This window comes from Trifolium pratense, linkage group LG1 (assembly GCF_020283565.1).
Source record: "Trifolium pratense cultivar HEN17-A07 linkage group LG1, ARS_RC_1.1, whole genome shotgun sequence".
NCBI lineage: Eukaryota > Viridiplantae > Streptophyta > Magnoliopsida > Fabales > Fabaceae > Trifolium > Trifolium pratense.
The window spans coordinates 50,210,310-50,237,955 of NC_060059.1; the positions used below are offsets into that span (position 1 = coordinate 50,210,310).

The following is a 27,646-nucleotide window of genomic DNA, read 5'->3' on the forward strand; positions in this document are numbered from 1 at the left end:
ATTGAAGTTGCAAGGCTGGACAGACTCTGACTATGCAGGTGATTTAGATGACAGAAAATCCACATCTGGATATGTGTTCATGTATGGAAATGGACCAATCTCCTGGTCCTCAAAGAAACAAGCTATAGTGACTCTTTCCACTACTGAAGCTGAGTTTGTAGCTGCAGCATCTAGTGCCTGTCAAGCAGTGTGGCTGAGAAGAATACTTGACCAACTGGCTCAAACACAGGTGGGAGAAACTGTGATACTTTGTGATAACAGCTCCTCCATTAAGCTGTCAAAGAATCCAGTTTTACATGGTAAATGCAAGCACATTGATGTTAGATACCACTTTCTGAGGGATCTTACCAAAGAGAAGATTGTTGAATTGGAGCACTGCAGCACTCAAGACCAAGTTGCAGACATTATGACCAAGGCACTAAAGCTTGAGAGTTTTTGTAAATTGAGGGATAGACTTAGCATTTGTGATGTCACCACTGTTGTTTAGAATTTGTAATTCGTACTTGTAGTTTGTAGAAAGGTGTCTTGTAATAGAGGTTTAGCTTAAGGGAGGGTTTGTTGGGTTGTAAGCTAAGCAGACCTGGCTTGCCAAGCCCACAGGCGCGCGCGCAGGTTGGCCTGAGCCAACTAGTTGCTTGGTACACAAGCTAAGTCTTAAGCCTCCTTGTAAACTTGTCTATATAAGGTACATTGCCTTATGTGAATAACAGAACACACCATTTACCTAACAGAATCAATCCTATCAGAGCTACAGAGTTTCGCGTTCCCAAAAAAATTTGGACCAATTCTCGATTTGTGTGTGTCATCAGGGCCATGATAATCATGTTTGTATCATTTCAATTTTATCGGATGTCCTCAAAGGAAAAATTAAACAACAAATTAAGTCACACAGAGACGATCATTATGTGAAAATGCGGACATCTTCGCTCACGTATCCACATATTCGCTTTTTTTATTTTGCTAACGTGTGTGAAGATTATTCTCTAAAGTTTTTTCATAAATCTGTTTATATATGACTAATTAACTTTTGAAAAATAATAAATTAATTCACATAGAAGGAATAAAATGTTTGGTTTCTAAGTTGCTAAAGAGTGTCACATTATACAAATTATAGACATTGACACAATAAGAAAAAATTGTCCGGATGTTTTTTCCCCATACTATTCACCCAAAAAAAATTGTACTAAATATTCCACAACCAAAAACGTTAATATTGAAATACTATTACTTTGTCATCATTGCTTTTTAATAGGAGGCTAGGAAGAACATGGAATGTGATTCATCAGTGATTATCATTTCCCTGAATTTTTTTATAAGTAAATTTTATAAGTGGTCAATGAAAAAGAGGAGCTAGTCATATAAATCGAACACAATAATAACACTTTGTTATTATTTAATATACATAAATAAATAAAGGGGTTTTCTAACTTAGACCCTAGTTAGGTCTAAGTTAGCAAGGTGCACCTTTTGAGTTGGACAAAAATACCCTTTTTTTTTTTTTTGAAACAATAGAGCAACTGGGGCATGTATGTAATTTGCATCATAAAAATACCCTTTTTTTTTTTTTAAACAATAGAACAACTATTACATTTTTTAAATTTCTTCCAAATTTCGACCTCATTTTACGTGCGAATCGAACGCCGATTTCAAAAACTAATACCGGAAACCTTTGTAAAATTGAAAAACGATCAAAATCCATATAAGGAACGTCGAGTTTCGTTGAGTATTGAGGGAGATCGAACCGGGTCAAAAAACGGGTCGCACGACCCGTTTCTGCATAAAACGGGTGGGAGGGACGATGAACAGTGCGCGTCGCCCACGCCCACTCTCACCGGAGGCGCGTGTGGGCGCGTGCGGCCTCAGGGAGGCTCTATTTTTTTTTATTTTTTCATAATAAAATAGTAGATAATATTCTGGAAATTTTGGTATATTGTATGAAATTTTTGGAGACCCGAAACTATTTTTAGTTAATTAAATGAGTAAAAAGGTAATTAAAAATATTATAATTCCATATAAAATTTCCAAAATTTTATTTAAAGTACTATGAATTATTTAGAACCCTCTTGCGTACCTCACTCTCCCTAGTTCAAGTCATGAAATTATTTTCACAAATTCCGCTGATTATTTAAAACCATTTAACAAATAATAATAATAATTTCATAGATTTGTACTCTGAAACCAATTGTTTTTTTATTTGTTTCTAATAAAATATTAGATAATATTCTGGAACTTTTGGTATATTTTATGAAATTTTTTGAGACCTGAAACTATTTTTCGTTAATTAAATGAGATAAAACGGTAATTAAAAACTATTGTTTGCTTCTGAAACCATTTAGCTGGAAGAATGGTTTCAGAGAGTTATACTGTGAAACCATTCTAGCAGTAAAATGGTTTCAGAAGCAAACAATTAAAAATCAACTCCCCTGAAACCATTCTATCAGTGAAATGGTTTCAAAGTACAACGCTCTGAAACCATTGTACCAGCTAAGTGGTTTCAGAATGGTTTCAGAAGCAAACAATTAAGAAATTACTCACTGAAACCATTCTACCAGTAAAATGGTTTCAGAGAGTTATACTGTGAAACCATTCTACCAGCTAAATGGTTTCACAGTATTATATAAAGATAATTAAAGGTAGTGAAAAATTGAGTTTTTTTTTTTGTGTCCAAATCAAACGAACCAAGTCTCTATTTGTAGACAAAAAAAAATTATGAATTTTGGTATAAAAATAAAAAAATAAAAAATTAATTTACAACGAAATAATTGAGTTTAAAGTATTAAATGAAAAAAAAAACACGCCAACCACCCAGCAGTTGACACGTGTCCTGCTTTTTTAAAATGAAATTTTCTCTCTCCAGGCGCAGATCTAGTGTGGTGCACGCGCTGGCTTATCATGGAGATGGATGATCTGGACTGTCTGATTGATCCGACAGCCATGGTGAGATCATCTCTTGGCCGTCTGATGGAAATCAACGGTCTGTAACGGTGGTCCTGCGGTAGGCGCGCGACACTGGATCAGCGCCAATATGTTTTTTTTTTTTTTTTAAAAAAAAAGAAAGGGTATTTTTGTCCAACTCAAAAGGTGCACCTTGCTAATTTAGACCCAACTGGGTCTAAATTAGCAGCCCCCATATATATATATATATATATATATATATATATATAAGATCATTTATAATGTTTTAAAAAAAATATTTGATATGTTATTAAGACTTATTAAGATTAACGGTATTTAATAAAAACTCATAAATCGTTAATCTTGATGAGTTTTAATAACATATCAAATGATTTTTATTTTTTTATGGATGATCTATATAAATATAAATTTTCAATTCAACGAAAAATTTTATAAAATTTGTATTCGTTATAATATTATTCATGACTTATGCATTATGCACAGTCACTCTTTCATAATAATAGACAAAGCCTTAGACCTGATTGATCTTCCAGTTTTAGTAATGATGGCCAAATTCAATAATCTCCCCCAAATATTAGAGCCACATGTAATCCAATTAGCCAAGTTCAGTTTAAATTTTGTTCAGTTTAAAATTTAGTTCGAGTTATCACATAAACTCCTTTTTTAGCTCAAGTTCAGTTTATTTAAAGTTCACGAATAATTTAATTTATTTTTAGTTCGAAACTCAACTTGAACATGAAGTTTTTTTTTTTCTAGTTTGAACTCGACTCAATTTGAGTTTAAGAACAACTCAGTTTGACTCGTTAACTCAAACCGCATAAACTCAAAACTACATATCCATTCACGATTTTCAACTCCAGAGAACATTTCAACTACTATAATGTTACTTTGGTGTTGTAATGTTATTTTAGATGAACAATTTTTATCGGTACTATGATGTTATTTTGGAACTTTAAGTTCTTTTTTTGGATATTTAAAATTATAAGGTACCGTAGTATTATTTTGGATAAACAACTTTTATTGATACTGTAATGTTATTTTGAAACTGCAAGTTCTTGCTTTGGATGTTTAAAATTGTTTGGTATTAAAATATTATACCGTAAACCCACCACCGAACTAATCCAAGCCGCATTTGTTTAATTTGTCTATGTTTGCTTAATATGTCTATATTTGGAAATGCTCTCTCGACCTACGATTTCAACATAACTTAAATAAATTAGGATGATGATTAGTATTTTATTTTCATGTATTGGACTTTGGAGCTTACAATGAACTACGTCAACTCAAATAGAGTTTGGGAGTCAATTTGCATTATATTATACTAAGCAATTAAACCCAAAGAGTACTTATATAAAATAGCACAGTCACATCCAGCTTGGTCATGAGTTTGATCTCTAACTTAGGCATACAACAATGTTAAAATTTTATGGAGATATTACCATCCATTTAGGTCCCATAAAACTTAAGGAATTGATCTATGTAGTTGCGCGCAGAGGATACTCAATTTTCGCAAATAAAAAAATAAATAAAACTAAGCAATTAAACTACTCTAAGGTAGAAATCAAAATTAGTATTTACTCCCTCCGGACACAAATGTTAGCAAAAAAATTGTTTACGCGGTGTTTAAGAAATTTAGTTAAGTGCAATTAATTTTCTTGTTTTAATCCAAAACATGAATTAAGTTTACTATGTTACCCATTTTGAAAAGTGTAAAAGTGAAATAAATGCCAAAAATAAAATAGAATTAAATAAAGATATATTAGGAATAGTAGTATTAATTAGTTTAAAAGTAATTAACTTTTACTTATAATAATGACCAAAATTTGAATATAAGCTTGTTTATATTTGTGTCCGGAGGAAGTACTAATTTGTGTTCTCACACCAACTTCAAGAAAGTTTTCAACTTGGACTGAAAAGAGCTCTACTCGAGTTATAATACATCGGGCTGAACATGAAAAAGTTCAAGGCTATGCTACTGCACTTAATAATATATCGTTAACATTTAAGTATAATTAATTTTAAATTTTTGACTTGTCACTATTTACATATTCACATTTCAGGCCTAAAATCTACGTTGATAAAATGCAATCATCTCTTCAAGGCCCATTTCTTGTCAGTATAAGAGTAAACAATTTTCTGACAACGTACAAGTCCATTAGCTCCTCCAAAGCACAACCATCTCTCACTACCCTTGTTCATGTTCCATCTCACTTTATGCAATGCTGCCATTTTGGGAGGAAAGACTTCAGGTTCATGTATACTCCCAGAATCCAGCTTTTCATTATCAACTCTGTGTGTATTTGTCGACACAACATCACTACAAACTGTCTTATCAAATGGTTTCTTGCTGCTACTACTCGATTTTGGTCTTTTGGGCTTCTCTTGAGAAGACAATGCTTCCTCGGATACTGACTCCAAACCCAAACTGTCACCATCATTAAGGGCTACAACAAATTGAAGATTGGATGAATATTCTCAGAAAATCAATGACAGCTAATCATATTAAAATCAAATCATGATTAGTAGGCTGACCTAAAATCCGACAATCATTACTAGAAGTTTTTGATATTTTATTAGTCTCAATTCTGCTCTTGGCTAATAAGTCTCGAAAAGATTCTGCACATCTGCCCCTTTCTTGTGCCTTCTTCAATGGGAAAAGAGAGTTTGATAATGGAGTGTTGACAATGATAGTTGATTCCTCTTCAGATACCGACCCACATAAAGAGAATGGAAGTCGATTGTGCCAATGCTCGTTCTCCACTGCTTTAGTAATAAGCTGAATACATAAAACAAACTCGATCATTTTTGTTTTAGAATAGGGTGGTGGAAAAAATTCATGTGTATATAGCATTACTCAAGGATTCTGTTTCAACTAAAAATTTGAGGAATATCTGTGCAAACTAAATGCAAACTGGAGTCCACTCAAATTCATGTTCTTGGGACTGGACAAATTGGGAGCCAAGGGACTGGACAAAAGCTGAAACTTATTTCCCTCACTAAAGAAGTGGACAACTTTTGTCCTCTACACAAATTGTCTAAAATACCAAAATAACATTTTTTTCACCAAGCATCGTACAAGACAATTTATTCAACACCTTAAGTGTCGTAAGTTATGTCATGAACTGTTCTGTCCAGTACATTTTGCAAATCAAATGGACCCAAAGGCTAACACTATCATCTATTTTTGTATTTCTTAATTCATGTAAAAAAATGTATAGTTCAACTCAAAACAGTGGTATGCAAGGATTGAATCTTAAATATTTTGGTCATATAACGTTCTAATACCATGTCAGAAAAGGTACTGGTAATTGCAACTATATCTCCAACAAAATGTTACTCTTACCTGATAACGGATGGCAGCACCATCTGCACCGCAGTATGCAACCATACCTGAGATAACAAAATAAAAAACATCATTTAGTCTGTAAGTATAACAAAAATGTGATGAGTAAGTAACTCATGATGATATCCATACAACTTAATATATATCATTGCTAATAGTAGGTAGCTTGTATACTTACAAAAACTAACAGATTCTTTACACCACATGGTATTGTTCATAATATACAAATTTTTCTAAACCCAGTTTTTTTTTTCTAAAAGCAACAAGATACGTTGTGATAACACCACAGAAGTTGTGCATATAAAAAAAAGTACCTGTTATCCGTGACACTTGAACACTCCAAATGGCATAAGATGAATACGTAGAACCATGCAACCACGGTTGTTTTTTTCCAGTGTATATTGTTCCAGTGACAGGGAGGTCACTTGCAGCCTTCACCAAGCTAATGGTTTTCATTGTTCCATCCTCAAAAGACATAATGATACAACTACAAAAGCATAAACGAAACAAATGAGTTAACTATAATCATGAGCTCAGACATCATTTGATTTAGTTAAAATCATGGATTACCTGGGATTTGACAGCCAATCCAGACTGTATATGATTCTCTGGGAAGGTTGGAGGATCCTCAGAGGACGAAATGGATTACTACAAACAAATTTCCATCATTAAGCAAGTGAGAAACCCAGGACAATGTGAACAGAAAAAAAAAAAAATCCAGAAGCAAAAAAATCCAGATTTACAACAATTCCTAGGCCAGTTTCATAAAGCCAGATAAGTCACAAATACTTTCAACAAATCTCAACTTGCCAACCACAATTCATACTGGTTTAGTTATATAATGGATCCACAATCTGCTCAAACTATTCAAGAGATCAGTTCACTAGTTTGCAGATGGAAGAAAGTTTTGTATTATTGCATAATACAGTTTCAATTTGCAACATCATTCGAAACGATTAGAAACTAATCCTACGGGATAAACTAAGATACTCTAAGATAATCTGAAGTCTACTAACTTAACTACTGATTTTGGTCGGACCTTTGCCATGACAAAATTTCCCTTAACAACCATGCTCTACTTTTATTACAAATTTAAATCTAAATGTACACCGTGATTAAAGGAAACTTCCCAACTAACTACTAATTTTGGTTGGAATGGACATTTTTCTGTTACAAATTTAAATCTAAATGTACACCGTGATTAAAGAAAACTTCACAACTAACTAAAAAATTTGGTTGGAATGGACATTTTTCAGTTACAAATTTATCCTTAACAACACAAATCTTTTCCAAATTTAAATTCAAAACATAAAACACAGTTTTGTATTTAAAACTAAATTTGGATAAGTTTAGATAACCTAGATAGTATCAAACTGGAAAACAAAATTAAGTTAAAATAAATATTATACTAAAAACCTAATAAAGTACACATACAACAAAACATAATAAAAAAGAGGATGTCTTTAGTACATTATAGATATTGTAAGAAAATATCTATATTCTACAAATAAAACTCATGTTAGTCTATCCCGTGAACTTAACTCAGTTGGTAGGGACATCGCACTATATGTGCAGGAGCCCGGATTCGAACCCGGGGCACTCCACTTATTCACCTTTAAGGTGAATTTTCTAGCCACTAGGCTACTTGACCAAAAAAAAAAACTCATGTTAGTATAAAGATTGTACTCTAATTAAGATGGAAAACCACACAGCCATTAAAGATTTAAGTTCAGAAATAAATAAGGAAATAAATAAAAAACTCACCGTAGGTCCCAAAACTTAAGGCCGTCATGTCCTGCGGTTACTATTATATTAGAACTCTCTGGATCACTGAAATATTATAACAGAAAATCGCATCTATTATCCTTTTTATTTATCAATGAATATGCTGAGGGAATACAGAAGTCAAAAGCATATACATATATACAGAATATTTCATTCTTAAAGATGTACAACTACAATAACAGTAACATATTGTTAGACCTCTTATTAGAGAACAATATAAGAGGAGATGGCAGAAATAAATTATAGCAGTTATGGTCAGTAATGTTTTTCTCCGCATGTTTAGTTATTATATTTTTATTTGTAATAACTAATAACTGTCAGTTATGTTGTTTGCCTTTAGGAATAATTAGATGAAAGGGCAAAGTGATTTATTGGGTGGTTATTCAGTAGTTGCAGGAGGGAGACCAAGCTCTCCAATTCTTGGGAGAGAGAGAGAGAGAGAGGGTGAGAGAAGAATTCTGGAATTTCTTGGAGGAAACTGCTGCTGTCTGTGTGTGTGGGCGCGCGTGTGCTTGTGTAGTTTTCCGTTTTTAATTAAATTAAATTCTGGCCACTTTTAACCAGAATTATTCAATAAAAGTCAGTATTCAATTCAGTTTCTAACACATATTCAATGCAATCAATCACACCAGTCTTGGCTGAGAAGGTTAAATTATCACTAACCCTTCAAAAGGAGCCCATGCAATTGTTCTAATAGGAACTGTATCGCCACCAAAACAAAGTACAGGCTTTGTATCTGCAGATAAACAACAGAGCCAATAGACAATAAGTATCATTTATGTGTAGTAAATTCATTTCTCAGTAGTCAGCACAGCTCTCTTCCCTAGCAACCCCAACTAGGTAAACATAAGAACACATTAGGTAGCAAAATTATTACCATCACATTTAGATGAAGAATTTGGAGAGAACTTCCACAGAGCAACCTAAATATAAAACAAATTATATTAGGAACAACCTATATTGTTAAAAATTATTTCAGATGACAATATACTGATTTATTAAGAAAGTAATGATACTGAGAATCATAACAGATTTTATAGAGAATTATTACATAAAGGAGTAGGAAAAAAGAAAAAAGAAAAAATTAAGAAAATAAATATAATGCTTTCACTCTTTTCCTTCATAATAAAATATCATGCACAAATATATTATCTGATTTATTAAAAAGACCGACCAATCAACAACTAAGCTTTTTCCAACTACATGGGGTCAGAGACGCCATAATACACTGTCAGGTATTGAGTCCATTTATCACCAAGCCTCTCAATTTATTGACCTATAGTTTTGTTTCGAACTTTCGCCATCTCTTGAGCTATCCTCCATCTCGTCAAACTATCTTACTAATGCTTCTAGTCATATAGTGGGATTCTCCTCACATTCCGAAACCACCTAAGATAAGACTACCATTTTCTGCCTAATTTAATGGTTTTATTTCTAATCCTATATTGTCTTGTTTGTGTAACTGCTCATCCTTTGTAATGTTCTCATCTCTACAACATTGATTGAGTTTATTTATTTATTTATTTTTGACAAACATTGAGTTTATTTTCTTGCATTCATTTCCCAACATTCAACCATACAGTATTGCAAGATTAAGTGGTAATTTATTTTTTGTAGATCACACCCAATAATTCAACGCGGCATCCACCTTACTTGGATTTTATGGTTTATTACTGCCTATCAATTTTTATGATGGACTCGAGACACATAAATGAGACTTTTGCTATTGCATTGCATGTTTTGCAAAATTCACCTCTAAATTAGGATATCTGTCTTTTGTTAAACTTGCATTCAATGTACTTTTCCAAGGCTTGTCTCACCTCTAACTTTCCCTTTATTTCTTCCCTTGATCCCCAACTATGATTATATCATCCACAGAAAAACATACATCGTGACACCGTCTCTTAGATAAGTTCACTCAGAATGCCTAGAAAAACATACATCACCATCTCTTCCACAGCACATCTTAAAGTACACACTATCATATGCTTTTTCAAACCAATCAAAATCATATATAGGTCTTTATTTATTCCCTGAGTGCCTCTACCAATCTTCATAGCAAGTATAAAGGTTCCACAGTCTGTTTTTTTGGCATAAAGCCAAATTCATATTTACTAATGTGCCTTTCTTGTCTTAATCTCTTCTAAATCACTCTCACCTAAAGTTTTATAATGACTCGTGAGCTCTATAACTTGTAAGAATTGATAAGTCACCTATGTTTCGTATTCCTCCTTTCTTTCAGCATATGCTCTTAGACCACATTATCATGTTAAACAACTTTGCGAGCCATCATTTTCGTTTCTCTCCTTAGATCCTTCCACATGTCAATATTCGTTTCTCTCCTTAAATCCAGCCCAATCGCCTCACCTTTAGTAATTCTATTTGGTGCCTCTTTTGCTTCAGATTCTCCAATTTTGTGGCAGTAGGAGTAATCTTGATCCTCTTTTGTACCATTAGGTTTATTTGAGTTCAAAGAAATTTTGTGTCCTATATTGAAAAATTAATGGAATAACTCTTCCACTTTTTCTAGATATTTTGTTTTTGACCATTACTTCTTTCCTCATCGCCTTTAAAGCTCTTCACTTAATTCGATTCTCTTGTTTTTCTTCCCCAGTAGATCTCCTTGACCACTCCACTTTTATACATTAAAACCAAATCAAAGAGACAAAGACATACTCTATATTTACTTCCCTGCATACCCCCATTTTGACCACTCCACTTTTATACATTAAAACCAAATCAAAGAGACAAAGACAGACTCTATATTTACTTCCCTGCATACCCCCATTGACACCACGATACCCATTGGGTCACATATTATTAAGCAACGTAAATTTCATTTTAGAAAGGCATAAATTGGATCGCATTATGAGAAAACTATACCGTTCCATCATGGCAGCCAGCAAGTAAATAATCATGAGGAGGCATAGTTGACCACTCTACTGTCAGTGGAATGCTGTGAAACAAAAGAACAGAGTATATTAAACCACATAGCCAGTCTAGAAAAATATATATTAAAAAGCATTGTGTACAACACATTCTGCAGTTGCAAGAATTTAACCGCCAGAAGCCAACATGTCAATAACACTACACCAAGAGCCACCTTTTTCAAGTGATTCTATTTTTTAACATTCTCCAGAATTAATGATGGGCAGAGGACGGAGATCTAAACATTGCAATTTCTTTTAATTTTAAAAGTGATGTTTTTAAGTTTTCATGTACAGAAAATTTAAATAAAACTAACATTTCTTTCAGTAATCAATTGCAGCACACAATTGTTGGCAATCCAACATTTCTTTTTTACTCAATGACTATAAATCAATATATAGCATTATATAAAATTAATATTCTTGCAGAGCACCTTTTCTACAAAGATTTATTTCACTAAGCAACACAATAAAGAACTTTACTAATTCAGTGCCCAGCCATAACTAGCCCTATTATGCTGATCCACTGTTTTTTACAAGCATAATGCACTAGCATTATAATATTCGTGAAACTATGATTCCAGTGACAAACAAACTATAAATAGGGGTGTATTTGAATTAGGCAAGTGGGTTTTTCTTGCCCTGAATTATATTATGCCACGCCAACCATAACATAAATATTTCTTTACTTGAATACAAACATCCAAATACTTCTACCCGAAAAACAAATTAATTTGACAAATACCCGATCATAACTCAAATTTGAGTCCCATTGTCAACATTCATTTTAGAGTTGTTACTATATACAAATTGTAATCTGAAAATAGGAGTTCTTTATTAAAAAAAAAATATCATGTTAAAATATAACAAAATTCAAATTTCTTTAATAGTAAATAATAAGCATTAAAAGTGGGAACGTATGACCATAAATGAAGTTTTCATCAATAAAACAGTATATGATTGATCATTATTTACAGATATATAGGAATCTGAAGAACCTCCAAACGCATTGGTGGGAATTGAGGTCGTGTAACTGGAGGTCAAGATAAGGCTACCTACAAAATACCCATAATGGATCTAACCCTTTCCTGGACCTCTCTGTTTTTCTTTTGAATTTGTTCAAAAACGTAGATGGGTTTAATGTCAGCCATAGTTAGAATGAAGGAGGAAAAATACCTTTGTATGCTGCCACGCTTCAACATTGAGCATTTGAATACAGGCTCCAATTTTATAAAACGAGGATCGGTGCCCTCCCTATGCATGTAAATTGCTCTCAGTGCACGAGGAAGAGGAACATCCCACCTGCAATTGTTACAAGTATAATGAATCAACAATAAAAGTCTTCCAAGTAATAATGCTTGTAAGTTGTAACATCCCAGATTTTGATGTGATATTACTATAATAAAATAAATTTCTTTTGAAAAGTGTGACTTGAACTTGTTTGCCTACTCGGCAACAGTCAGGTTTCCTTGGTAAAGTTTGAGAAATCGGGCCTCCTTCTCGGCCCTGATGCTCTCCTTGAAAAGTACTTGTCCAGGAATTTCTATTTGACAGGAGGTCGATAAGATCTCTGGAATCCTACACTGCCAATCAGAGAGACTGAATATTGGTGATGAGGCGCCACACAGATGATCGAGACAAACAATGAAGTGTTGACTTGGGAAGTCTTCAGACAAAAATTCTTGGACAAGTACTTCCAAGGAGCGCCAGGGCCGAGAAGGAGCCCAATTTCTCAAACTTTACCAAGAAAACATGACTGTTGCCGAGTATGCGGACAAGTTCATGACGCACTTTTTATAGAAATTAATATTTTTTTCAGTAATATCTTGGATCAAAATCCATAATGTTACATTAATAATAAATAGTTAAAAACCCAAAAGCGACCTTTTAAATAATTAGTAGATTAGGTAATTCTATTCTGTAATTAAAGTGGATATTAAACTAAATTATTTTTCTAGCGTAAAATCAATTACTGCGTTGTAGTTTTTCAAAAAACAAATCTCATTTGCTTAAAAAATTAAACATTTTAAGTAATATTTTGGATCAAAATCTAGGATGTTACAATACTACTTAAAATCACAAATAGTTATAAAAGAAACTACTTGCTTTTGTTGAGAATAACCAATCACTGAAATTTCAATGAACAGATTTAACAATTTATCAACGGCGGTGCAATGATAGGGACTTGGGGATTATGGGGTGCAGCCTAAGTACCACACCAAGTAGTATGAGATGATAGGTGGACTACTTAAGTGGCCTTGGGTACTATTCAAGGTGCATTATGATACAAACACGCAGTCAATATAGTATAATGATTAGAACATTATTTACTTAAAATATCCAAAATCCAAATACCCCAAATCTAATAAAGATGATAATTCATAGCAACATATAAAAACAATAAACAAAAAGAAAAGGAAACCATTCAAGTATCACAAAGAACATCAATAGAAAATAGAGAATGTGGCTTAAAACATCTTACACTTCCAGAGAGCCATTGCCCAACAAGACAGCAAGATAGCCCATTCGATGCTTGCATGAGGAATCAAGATTGTTAAGAGGCCTCCACTTGACATCCCATGCTACTTTTCCATTATGAGCTAGGCATGACACAACTCTTGGCAATGCTACATGTCGTGGAATGGGACAAGTAGATGCTTCAGGTTCCAATACAGAGCTACCGTGTGGTTGATGATTTGCCTCATTCTCACACTGAATCAATAATGGCCTACTTGTATCTTGGCTATAGCTTCTTTCCCCATGATTAATATCCAACCTACTCCCTGTAACAAGTGTTTCTGAATTGCATGCAGAAGCAGCTTTTTTGGATTTTTTTCCCTTTGAAGTAGACAATTGTTGTGAATGATGTTCATCAGAATTGCCATGAACTATATCTGGAGAGATAAATTCAGCTGAATCTGGAAGTTGAACAGCAAGAGGAACAAATTGCTTCTCACAATTAGGATCATTCGCTGTTACTTCTTTTGAATTCTTTTTAGGTCTTCTTATAGGTCTCTTAATTAGTGCTGGTTTTTCATTCATGGCTTCATTTCCTCTAGGCACTTTTTTCCTCTTGTATGTAATACGAAATATTTCTTCGGTTTTTTCATTATTCCCATTTGGTGCAGGAAACTCCATAGAATTTTCTTCAAATTGAACAGTCTCACAATTTGTATCATCCACTGCTACTACAGTAAGGTTCTGTTTCGGTCTTCCTCTTTTTCTATTGTTTGTAATAGGAACCATTTCTTCATTGTTTTCAGTTGGATTCTTTTTTGGTCTTCCTCTTTTTCTCTTGTTCGTAATAGGAACTATTTCTTCATTGTTTTCAGGGTTCTCCTGAGCAGTAAGAGATTGTGTATCATCCACTACAATCCCAGTAGGATTCTTTCTAGGTCTTCCTCTAGGCCTCTTTATTTCTGTCGATTTGTCATTTGTGCCCGTGTCTTTTTTAGGTTTCTTTTCCTTCTTCCCTGGGAAAGAAGATACTTCTTCGTTGGGTTCCCTGATATTATTTAGAAGACACCATATTTGCACAGCCCCTCTGCCAATAAGTGAGGCACCCATTTTGTGATATGATGAACCAGGTGGATGAGCGGCAACAGCAATGAACTAAACCAGGTATCAGAATGAATGTCATTGATCGTGCAAAATTCACAAAGAAAATGAAAACCATATACTTCCAAGTCTGGAGCAAAGGTAAGTGTGTCATTTTATTACATATATGAATATAGGTGCATACACACAATTAGAAAGCAGTGACAAAATTATTCCAAATAGATGTGCATATGAAGTAGGTAATATGTAGAACATTGCAGAATTTTATAGATTTGTTGATCTTGTTGCTACGTAATCATGGCATCGTGTTACCACTGTCTTCACTGTTTAGATTGCATCCAAACCATGAAGGCTTCCCAAAGCAGCAAAATAACAATAAAAAGAACTAATATTTATGTTCAATATATGTCTAAAACAAAGAAAGAAAACAAAGTACCTCACATGTAATTGAACAATCAGGTTCCTCGTGCATCTTAGGACACCAATCTAATGCCCATACAGAACCTCCAACATTCATCACAAAGTCTCTGCTCCAACAAGATTTTAAGTGTTTAACCAAGTTAAACAATAATCAGCAACAAAATATGTAATTGATCGGCGAGTTCAAAAGTAAGTGTTACAAGAAAAGTAAAATACAAACAATATTTTAACTCCATAGAAATGTCATTGAATTAACCATGCAAAATAAGTAAATATCTAAGCCATACCTGGATTCTTGAGATTTGGCATCCCCAAGTAGCTCCTCCTTTTGCATATCATGCTGAAAAGAACACGCAAAATGAAAATCTAGTTATTAATAATTATAAGTTATAACTTAACTTAAAACAAAACATTCTATAATTTACATGCCTAGCAAACAAATAAAGTAGAATAAAGTATAGGAGGATTTGTACCTTAGGAACAATGGCAGATGAAAACTGAGGTAAGTTTATGTCTTTAATGCCACTCCCCTCATAACACTCAGAGTTCTCAAGTCCATACGCAAACCTAATGCTTTTAGATGGATATTTAAAATCCCTCCATTCTCTGCACAATTAATAGTCAACCAAAAAAAGAAATTAATGGAATGTTTGGAAACTTCTAAGAACTATAAATTCAATATATTAGAGCTACGCTTTAATCACGCAAAACCCAACTTAGAGATTTAGTTCAAAATAAACAAACAATTTCGAAGTTAATTTTATTTTAATCAAACTTTTCCTTCCTCCTTCAAGTAAAAGTTGGATTGGATAGACATAATTGTAGGAACCACTTAGTCGTCCAATGATTAACAAGCATGTTAAGTTTCTTCAGTTTAAACTAATAATAAAATAAGTTAGATAAAAAGTGATCTAAGATAAATCTTAACCAAACTAAGTTGATGTTAAAACTAGTAGCAAATAAAACTAACTTATGACCTACTAAAGTTAACTTAATGAGAACAAAGGTAAAAGTGTAAAACTGCCTTAAAACCATGAGAGAGCAAACAGACGGCATAGCCGATGGACCTATTCCTACTATATCTCACAATTTATTACTAATTCTTTTTCTTTTTTTGTCAAGTAGCCTAGTGGCTAGAAAATCCACCTTAAAGGTGAATAAGTGGAGTGTCCCGGTTCGAACCTGGGCTCCTGCACATATAGTGCGACGTCCCTACCAACTGAGCTAAGCTCACCTAATCCTTGTTGTTTCTATCCTTGTTGTATATTTGAACAAGATTAATTTTAACAAGATTTATGCAATGTTGTAATTAATTCACACTATGACGACCGCAATTTATAACACAACCAAAATCACAAAATCCTTGACGCGATTGCGGCGATCTTGACCGCTATTTAAAACCTTGTTTGCCATAACTTCACAAAAGATTACAAGCAAAAAGAATTCAAAAAACTGATGAAACAATTAGGCATACCTTAAGAAAATGACAGAAGAAAACATTGTTTTGATTTCGCTTTCCTCAACAGCAGCGATGCGTTCATCTTCCCCACAAAGTTTGGCAACGGTATCTATATATTCGAAGAAATTCTCAACAGAGAGATCAAACAAAGAAATCCTAGGGTTAGCATCACTGCCGGTACTACTACCACTACCGTCATCAATTGGCGCTGTAGCGAAATCAATAGCAACTGATTTTCCCTTTTTCTTCTTCTTCTTCTTTTTCTTCTTATCTTTGAGATTAAATAGTTTAGCAATGCATAAGTTATCTTTGGCTTCTTCCATTGTTGCGAATCGGATCAGTATTCGGTCGGTGAAAGAGGGGATGGACGGAGGGGTATCGGTGTCGTGGGAGGGAGGTGAGAAGCAGATTAGGGTATTTGGGGCTTATTTTGGGGGAAAACGGGAAGTAGTAGCGAACTGTTCTCTACAAAATTTGGGAAAAATAAAATAAGGATTTGGCGGGGCAATTAAAATAAAATTGTGTTAGTAAAAGAAAGCATAAGCTTAATTTAGTTGACAGGGACATCGTAATATATGTATAGGAGTTCGGATCCGATTTTCCACTAATTCATGTTAGATGGATTTTCTAGCCAGAATAGAACAAAAGAAAAAAGTACCGGCTAGAAGAGAAAAGAAGTATCCACAATAATAAGATCAAAGCATATAAGTAAAACAAACCTTTGGGAAGAGTTACTCACATGTAAGAATGCTTATAGAGTCCTAATAGTTTAGATTTCATGCACAAAATAATCGATTATAGTTAAAATTCACAACCACATCCACATCCAAAACCAAAAAATCGGTTAATTCTAAAATGAAATTAATCGGTTCCTTAATATATGGTTAGGTTATCCAAATATGAAAACTAATCTATGTTGCCCGAGTGCGGGTACGGTGCCGGTATCCGGTACCGGTACGGGGTACGTCATTTTTAGAAAAACTAAGGTATGGGTACGTTCCTATAAAAAAAAAATTAAATATAATTATATATATCAAATAATATAGTTATATTGTTAAAACAGATAATTAAACATAAAAAAGATCTCACCACACTATAAATGTAATTTAAATTGTTCGAAACATCAAAATATGAAATTAAAAATCAATTAGCTCAAAAAAAGTCAATAATTTCTCTCTTCATCATCACTAAAAAGAGTGACCTCTAGTTAGGTTCACCGCGAGAAAGACTAGTGATTTCAAAAATATCAACTATATATTAAATAAATCTCATTTATCTCTACGAATATCCCACATTTTTTTTTTTGAAGAAGCTAAAATGAGATATATATTAAACTAAACATAGTCACCTCAGCACAAGGTGTGCCTAGATGAGCTACCAGAGTTTACAGAAAGACAGAAAAGAAAAATATAAAGATCAACATCATACAAGGCCCAAACATAACAAAGGACTAGACCACCAGCTATGGTAGTTTAAAGCCAAAGTAACATTCTTCGACTTCAACCACCTATACGAAAACAACTTGATCTTGTCTAATAACTGGAGAGAAGTGCTAGTTGAGCCTGTAAACAATCTATGATTTCTTTCCGTCCATATGACCCATACGCTGACAAGCCAAATAAGCTGCAAAAAAGACCGTCGTACCCGAGATCCACCAAATGATGATGTGAAATGAACGAAGTGGTCCCGGATAGTACTGGAGTCCATCAAAGAAATGTCAATCCACGTGCACACCAAAGCCCAAAGAGAACCAAAAAAACTCACAAGAGATGAATAAATGATGAGCCGACTCTGCCTCCCCACAACCAGCTACGCACACCTGTGCTGAAGAAGATAAGATGCCTCGAGTAACCAGATTTGTCTTTGTAGGTAACCTATCGCGAAGTAGACGCCACGCAAAGATGGATACCTTCAAAGGAACCTGAGGATGCCAAACAAGATGATCTGCCTCATCCAAAGTAACTGAATCGCGAGTAGTCAAAAGCTGGTAAACTCCTCGAACAGTGTAACCTGTGTCAGGATCTGGCTGCCACCGCCACCTATCTGAATATTGTGCCTGTAAAGAAATGTTAGCAAGTAAAAACTGACACTCCTTCAACATGTCCTCCTCCCACACCCTCAACTGCCTCCGCCAAACCCAAGCCGCCCCATCCATCCCCCACCCTAACGAGAACATCTCAGCCACCGTACGCGATTTGGTCTCTGATAAAGTAAACAGACGGCCAAATCGCTCACATAAAGGAGTCTCATCCACCCATGGGTCAGTCCAAAAAAGAGTATTTGAATCGTCCCCCACTATCCTAACAACATGCTCCCCGAACCAACCTCCCCCTGACTCTCCAACACCATCCCGAATGCTCACTATCTCTCGCCACCACAAAGACCCTCGCCGCCCTCCATCTCTCAATCTCCCTCGTTCCACCCCATATCGCGCTGCCAACACACGAAACCACAACCCCTCTCGATCCACTAACATCCTCCAACACCATTTACCTAACAGTGCCAAATTAAACTCCCGCAACTGCCGCACCCCCAAACCTCCATACTCTTTCCGTAAACAAATAGTTTTCCAATTTACCCAAGTTGTTTTCCTAACATCCTCACACCCCCCCAAAAAAATTTAATTAAAAGAGATTCAATAGAGGAAATGATACCTGAAGGAGCTTTGAAGAAGGAGAGAGCATAAACAGGTAAAGATGTCAAGACAGACTTAATCAAAACCAGACGACCACCAAAAGAAAGAAAGCGACTCTTCCACCCAGATAATCGATTCTTTAAACGTTCCAACACCGAATTCCAAAAGCCCAGACGCCGCGAATCACCCCCAATAGGAAGGCCAAGTTAAAGAAAAGGAATTTTTCCCACTTTACAACATAAAGCAGACGCAGCTTCGCCTAACCAGGACTCGGGAATATTCACCCCAACAAGCAAACTTTTGTTAAAATTGACCTTTAAACCTGACATTGTCTCAAATAACACTAGTAACGCTCGCAGAGCCCGTACATTAGCCCAACTCTTCGCCCCCATTAACAGAGTGTCATCAGCAAACTGCAAATGCAACACCGAAATAGGATCCGACTCCCCTAAACTATACTCCACAAATAAATTACGCTCTACCATAGCCTCCATATTTTTGTTGCACTTTCATTATAAGTATTAATATTTATCTTTCTTGAGAGAAGACAAAGATTGGTATGAATAAAAACTAGATCTTTATCTCTCTTTGAATTTAATCTATTCATTTTCAATGAATGAGTGAATAATTCCGGCGGCTACTTTGTTATTGTTTTTTAGCAATAGTTGCTACTTTATATTATAACCAAATAAAAAACGTAAATCTTCCTATAAAAAAACTAATGATAAAAGAAAAAAAAAACCATGTTTTTTTGGATTGGTGTACCACGCACGTACCACACGTGTACCCATTGCAAAAAAAAAAAAATATTAGGTACGGCGTCAGTGCGTACCAGGGGAGTACCATACGCGTACCGGTACCCGGTACTCGGTCTAAAATTAAGTACCCATGCAACATAGAAACTAATGATTTAACCGGAGATCCATATCCAAAACCAATTTTTCAAATGGCCTAATTTTTCAAATGTCCAATGTGTTTTTTGTGTTGACAAGTCAAATGGTCCAAAGCCCAAATTTTCAAAATTATTATTTATATAAATAAATTAATAAATAAATATTTAAAGTTTGTGGTGGAGGACCGGTGGTCAATGTCGGACCGCCGACGGCCGGCGCGGCAGAGCTCCGGCGATCACGACGGCAGGTGGCGTTTTTTCAGTGATCCACGGCGGACCTCCGGCAGTCGGTACGGTGGTCGGCGGTGGTGCTAGCGGCCGTCCGCCACCAACCACCACCTTTGCTATTTAATTTAATAAATAATAATTTACAGAAATTAAAAAAAAACTGAATTAATAATGTTTTTATTTTCAAAATAATTCAGTATTTTCTTTTAGTTTTTTTCCTATAAGACTGTAACACTAAAAACTATTTTTTAGTGTTATTATTTTTTTATTTTATTTTTAAAAAAATCAGTAATTTTTTATTTTGATTTTAATTTTATAAAAAATTGATTTTTTAATGTTTTTATTTTTTAAATAAATATAAGTATTTTTTTAGTACATAGAATTAAGTTATTTTTGAAACCGTTTGACATTGCCCTTTGCTAGTTTGCTAGAAAACGTTGATTTGGGAGGTGGTTGCGAGAGAGTTGACGGTGGTGGTTAAGAGGGATTAAGAGAGTTTAGGGGAAAATTATTCTATGTGAGTGGTGAATCGTAACCTCTGGTAGACCTACTTAATCTAATGACGGTTATTTGCAGTTCACTGTGAACCACTTAGTTGATGGATCAGGTAGACAACACCTTATTTTTTGGGTGATATATATATTTTTGTTTTGGTACAAAAATTTTTAGGTGATTTTTTTTTACACCAATAAACTTACTGCATTTCATTATCAATAATGTTTTTAATACATATGGGTATATCAATAAAAGAAATATGGAAACTAACTATAGATGTGGCCATTTTTGCTAAAACATGAGCAACCTATTTGGCTTGTCTCATAATAAATTTAACACGCGAGTTTCTAATTTCTAAAATGAAAACAATGAACATGTAAACAATCTTTTATTACATCATCAAACTTAGACATATTATCTTTCTTGTCTTGCTATAAATTCTCTTTACAAAGTTTCTGGAATATGTGTAGTTTTTAATTTTTGGGTAAATGATCATTTACCCCCCTGCAAAATAAGCAAATTTTCGTTTACCCCTCTATGCAGATTTTTTTTCTGTTTACCCCCCTACAAAAAATAGATTCACTCATTTTGCCCCCCGTGTGTACAGCAGGACATGTGAATGTGCAAATCTGCTGACATGACTTGTACACGTGGAAAAAATAATTAATATTTTTTTTTTAAATTCCACGTCAGATAATATATATTTTTTAATAAAAAAATTCCTACAAAATAAAAAAATGGATTTTCTTTTTTTTTCCCAAAAAAATCCTACAAATAAATTTTTTTAAAAATTTCCTGCAAAAAAAATAAATTTTTTTTTCCTACAAAGAATTTTAAAAAATTTCCAACAAAAAAAAAATGAATTTTCTTATTTTGCTCCCAAAATAAATATTTACTCCAAAATAAAGTTTATTTTCAAAATAAAAATTTTAAAGATTTATTTTCAAATCTTTTTGAATTAAAAAAACATGATCTTTATTTTTTAAAAACAAAACATTATTCGAGTTTTCCTCTTATACCAAAATCATTTTCCCTAGAACTAGAAAAATAGAAGAAGCAGAAGACGATTCCGGTGATTGAAGAAGAGGACGACGAATATGATCACGACGGTGGAAGCAAACCGGCGAAGATTCTGTTTTTTTTAAACCAAAAAGATTTGAAAATAAATTTTTAAAATCTTTATTTTGAAAATAAACTTTATTTGGGAGAAAAATATGAAAATTCATTTTTTTATTTTAGGAAAAAAATAATAATTTTGTACGAAAAAAAACTATTTGTAGGAATTTTTAAAAATTTTGTAAGGAAAAAAAATTTATTTGTAGGATTTTCTTTTAATTTTGGAAAAAAAATTCGTTTTATTAATTTTGTAGGAAAAGTTTTTTTTTGAAAAAAATATTATCTGACGTGGAATTTAAAAATAAATATAAATGTTTTTTTCCACGTGTACAAGCCACGTCAACAAATTTGCACAATCACATGTCCTGCTGTACACACAGGGGGCAAAATGAGTGAATCTATTTTTTGCAGGGGGGTAAACAGAAAAAAAATCTGCATAGGGAGGTAAATGAAAATTTGCTTATTTTGCGGGGGGTAAATGATCATTTACCCTTAATTTTTATATTGGCTTAATGGCCACTTTCATTACTCGTAATTCTAGCTAAATTGGTATCCATTAATTTTTTTTTTTTGTAAAGACTGAATTTAAATTTTGGATTTTTCAATTTTTATAATACAGTCTCACCACCACAAAGCAACTTTGATTGAAAAAGAAAAATCACCTCTCATACATTAATTTATCTTAAAACGAATTAAGATTTATTTGAAAACGAAAAAGAAAAATCACCTCTCAAACTCAAACTATTACACCAAATCTAAACCGTTAATTTATTTGAATCCAATCCAATGACTAATAATAATTCACTTATATTGGTCACGTGATTGTTTTCACACTGTCTCCCTAAAACCTAAATTAAATCCTCAACAGTAATATAAATGTTCCTGCATCATATGCTTGTCGATCGTAAGCAATTTCAAATCCTAAATTTTTCTCTTCTTCAATTCGGCGCACAATGGAAATAATATCGAATATAAATTTTAAAAAAAAATCCTTTCTTCCATTGAAATTGCACTATCATCTTTTTCGTGTAGTAATAATCTTTTACTAGTAAAAGGAAGGTTGAATTGCTCATAGGCCTTCATTGTGATGATGTGGCATGCTTTAGAGAACTTCTCATATCTATTTAAAATTTGTCCCACAATTTATTTTGTGTGTCCATTCATCCTCCAAAGTAATTATCTATATGTTACAATAATAATGGCTCCCAATAATAATAAAAGAAAGAAAAGAAAAAAAAAAAGACAAATTACAAAAAGAACAATGAATAGATATAAACCAAATATAAATCATGCATGTGTAAATATGATTTGCAATTTGCAAAAATTTACTTTAAATAAATAAACCAAATAAAAAAATTACTCCTCAAAAAAATTTCATGCTTGACAAAATAAATTTTATGAAAAAAAAAATACTTTAGTTGTTGAGTTGCTCACAAGCATGCATTGTGATGATGTGACACTCTATAAGAAAAGTTTATAATCTCTATTAAAACCTTTTCATATTTCATATAATAGAGTTACTCTAATAATAATAATATATTAAAATATATATTGTATGTTACAATTCCCTGTTATTGCAATTGAAAACAAAGAATTCTTGGAGACACTAATATTGAATATGTAAATTTAGCTAATTATCAAACACAAGCTCTATATAAAGTTAACCCAAAAGCTAATTATCACCACCACCATATCAGGAAGTCTACCTTCTATGTTTTAACAAAATTTTAATTTGTCTATCTCATGGCAAAAACTCTATGGTTTCTTTGTCTAACATCTCCATGAGAAAAAGTTATGGATCTTCACCTTCCATATGTTATAGTTACACATTATAGTGTCTTGAATTGATTTAAAAGCTATTGTGTGCATATATATAGTTACATTGTAAGTATATTGGTTTTTGTCCTTGGTAGGTGATGGTGTCTAACCTCTTAGAATATCAGGTATGTCTACATGTGATTGATTAAGAAATTGATATACATATATGTGATAGTTGCTTATTAATATGTTTGTAAATTGAAATTTTTCTATTAATCTGAGTTTGGAACATCTCTAATCATTTTTTATATTTCTTTTTTAGGTTGGATATTTTTTAAAATATCAACCGGTGTTTTGTTCGATGATTAATTAAACTTTGAGTTGAATCGATTAATATGAATATGACTATTTTTTCATGTGAAGGAGGAGAACATGATAAAACATACTTCTATTTTTGCTTACGTTGCATCCTTGCTCCTTATAAAGCCTATGAAATGGCACCTCATGTAAGGATGTGTATTTAACTCTAATGGCAGTTTGTAAACCATCATTTTTTTTAATTGATATAATGTTTGTAATTAGACAACTTTTCTTTTTCATTTATTATTTTATTAGTCTAATGTTTTAGCTTATTTGTTTCTTATTTTCTTTTTCATTTATTATTTTATATAAGGTAAAAGATTTGTATAAAAAATTGTTGATTAATGGGAATATAATTAATTTTTGTCATGTAAATAAGTTGAAGAGGATAAAAGAGACTTCTTTTTATTGATTTTGAAGTGCCTTAAAATCTTTTACAAGTAAAAGGAATGTTGAGTTGCTCACAATCAAGTATTTTGATGATGTGACACTCTATAAGAAAAGTCTACAATCTTTATTAAAACCTTTTCATATTTCATATAATAGAGTTACTCTAATAATAAATAATAAACAATAATAATATATTAAAAAAAACTAACACAATTTATTGTTGTTGAATTGAGACAAAAATGAATTGCAAGTAATGAAAGGTGGAATGATGCATCATGTTATTGTTTTAATTGCATTGCAATATCTTATTAAAATATATATTGTATGTTACAATTTCCTATTAATGCAATTGAAAACAAAGAATTCTTGGAGACACTAATATTGAATATGTAAATTTAGCTAATTATCAAACACAAGCTCTATATAAAGTTAACCCAAAAGCTAATTATCACCACCACCATACCAGGAAGTCTACCTTCTATGTTTTAACAAAATTTTAATTTATCTATCTCATGGCAAAAACTCTATGGTTTCTTTGTCTAACATCTCCATGAGAAAAAATTATGCATCTTCACCTTCCATATCTTAAAGTTACACATTATAGTGTCTTGAATTGATTTAAAAGCTATTGTGTGCATATATATAGTTACATCATAAGTATATTGGTTTATGTCCTTGGTATGTGATGGTGTCTAACCTCTTAGAATATCAGGTATTTCTACATGTGATTGATTAATAAATTGATATACATATATGTGATAGTTGCCTATTAATATGTTTGTAAATTGAAATTTTTCTATTACTCTGAGTTTAGAACATCTCTAATCATTTTTTATTTCTTTTTTAGGTTGGATATTTTTTTAAATATCAACCGGTGTTTTGTTCGATGATTAATTAAACTTTGAGTTGAATCGATTAATATGAATATGACTATTTTTTCATGTGAAGGAGGAGAACAGGATAAAACATACTTATATTTTTGCTTACGTTGTATCTTTGCTCCTTATAAAGCCTATGAAATGACACCTCATGTAAGGATGTGTATTTAACTCTAATGGCAGTTTGTAAACCATCATTTTTTTTATTGATATAATGTTTGTAATTAGACAACTTTTCTTTTTCATTTATTATTTTATTAATCTAATGTTTTAGCTTATTTGTTTCTTATTTTCTTTTTCATTTATTATTTTATATAAGGTAAAAGATTTGTATAAAAAATTGTTGATTAATGGAAATATAATTAATTATTTTTATGTGAATAAGTTGAAGAGGATAAAAGAGACTTCTATTTATTGATTTTGAAGTGCCTTAAAATTTATATAGATCGAGGGTATATTGATGTTGGAGGAATTCAATTAAAAGAGGACAATCCAAATAATTTAGAAATATAAATATGTGTCTCATTTTTAAATACTATATTGTCTACAATGTGTATGTGATCTACTTGATCTCGATCAAGAGAAATATAGAAACAAAAACAAAGTAGAAATTAAAATAATTTTTTTTTTTTTGTAGTTGACACTCAAGTCTTGCGGTTTTTATAATTGTAATACATGCAAGAAGTTATATTGATTCAAATTGACTTAGAGGTTGTCCAAATATATAATCTTCATGCATTTATTCTATAACACTTGCCTAAATCTGGATGGTTCAATATGAGTATATATGAATTTTAATGGACGGTCCTATTTTAATCTACGCATGCCATCTTATTCTTACAACCATAAAATGAATCGATGAAAAGAATTGTGCTAAAAACATGTTAGTTTAGAAATTGTGCTAAATACTTTTTCCTCCCACTTAGAATTGTACTAAAAACTTTCTAAATTAAATTAAAAAAAGACAAAAATTATTAAATAAAAATTGTTGATGCTCATTTGTCAAAATAAATTTTAGAAATTATTAAAACCGTAGATGTTAAAATATATTTACATATATTTAGAAAATATAATCACACATATATTTAAACATATTTACACACAACTAAAATTCACCAACAATTCAAAAATTATTAATTTAATTTACATAATAATATAACTTTTTGGATAAATTAACTACATATTCTAAAAGAATGTTTACGTTACGGCTGAAAATAAAATAGTGGAATATTTATAAGAATAAGATGACATTTTTTTAAGCAAATAAGAAGATGACACATGTTAAATCTTAAATTCATCTATAAGACTTTCTTTACCTTAACCAAAATTCAAATATATAAAATCTTCGTCCAAACTTATATATTGACAACAATAAATATTCAAGTTTATATAATATAATAAGAAAATAAATGTTCAAGAAAATATTAAATAAGAGGGACAAAAACTAACAATAATTTTGAAGAAACACAAACCTCACCAAGAAAAAGAAAAACAAACCAAAAACAAAAGGACCAAGCAAAAAAAAAAAAAGTGAATCAAACAATAGACTAAAAAATTGGGACTAATAAAGTTGGAATAAAATTTCACCAAGTGAATAAGTGAGAATAAACTCCAAGAAAACGAGAGATGAGTAAGTAGATAAGCTATTTGGAACCTTAAATTGCATAGAACGTAGTAAGCAAAATATGCTATTTGATACATAATTTTCAAAAAATGAGAACACGTGGAATAAATAGTCAAAGCCACCATATATGAATCATATTCTATAATCAAAACTTTTTTTAACATTTCTCATGAGCAATATTGTCTACAAGTATAATTAGGTATGCCTCCAACTCTTATTGAAAATAATAAAATAAGGGATACATCAAAAATAAAAAATAAAGTGACATTTGACTATAAAATTGCAACTCATATAAAGAAAACTAAAATCTTATATTATTACACTAATAAAATAAAAAATGATACATCCTTTCAAATTTATGAAATATTATAAGAGATCTATTACATTAAAATGTAAACAAACTACGATATAAATTAATAAAAAATCTAATATTTCTAAACAACTTTTTTTTTACTCATATACTAATATTAAATATAATCATATTTTAAAATAATATCTATTATTTAACTATATGTGATTATAGTTATCGCAATTATTATTTTTTATTTATAAAAATATTTTAATTTTATATTTTAATCAAACCCGTGCAACGCACGGGTTTATCCCTAGTAATAATAAAACAATTAAAGATCACAACTGCTCAGTTCTTCTCTTGAATCCCTTTGGCAAAAATAATTGTGGAAACACGCTGAGGCACAACGATTGGGCGATGAAAACCTACATAAGACTTAAGATAGTGGCACGTTGGGTCAAAGACTTTTATTTTCTATATTTTGTGTCCAATATTATCGAAGAAAGAAGCATATATATGAATGTCATCAGATTTTCAGAAGAAAAGAGGGAAGTTTTTTTCTTCCTGAGC

At 32.2% G+C, this 27,646-nt stretch overlaps 2 protein-coding genes and 1 pseudogene across 2 annotated transcripts; all 3 read right to left on the bottom strand.

Moving 5' to 3' along the window:
* Window positions 1-770: 770 nt before the first annotated feature.
* LOC123903352 lies at window positions 771-864 on the bottom strand (annotated as a pseudogene).
* Window positions 865-4,802: 3,938 nt separating this feature from the next.
* Window positions 4,803-17,046, bottom strand: LOC123903213. The gene is made up of 15 exons (XM_045953141.1): window positions 16,424-17,046; window positions 15,423-15,555; window positions 15,237-15,289; window positions 14,966-15,056; window positions 13,454-14,583; window positions 12,148-12,273; window positions 10,928-11,000; window positions 8,922-8,967; window positions 8,708-8,780; window positions 8,024-8,089; window positions 6,830-6,907; window positions 6,574-6,746; window positions 6,260-6,306; window positions 5,449-5,692; window positions 4,803-5,360 (listed from the first exon to the last, which is right to left on the bottom strand). Exons 1-15 carry the CDS (start codon window positions 16,729-16,731, stop codon window positions 5,005-5,007), a joined length of 2,997 nt encoding a protein of 998 aa, XP_045809097.1. The 5' UTR covers window positions 16,732-17,046; the 3' UTR covers window positions 4,803-5,004.
* Window positions 17,047-18,125: 1,079 nt separating this feature from the next.
* Window positions 18,126-19,237, bottom strand: LOC123895853. Its single transcript, XM_045946331.1, has 2 exons — window positions 19,063-19,237; window positions 18,126-18,464 (listed from the first exon to the last, which is right to left on the bottom strand). Exons 1-2 carry the CDS (start codon window positions 19,090-19,092, stop codon window positions 18,126-18,128), a joined length of 369 nt encoding a protein of 122 aa, XP_045802287.1. The 5' UTR covers window positions 19,093-19,237.
* Window positions 19,238-27,646: the final 8,409 nt, after the last annotated feature.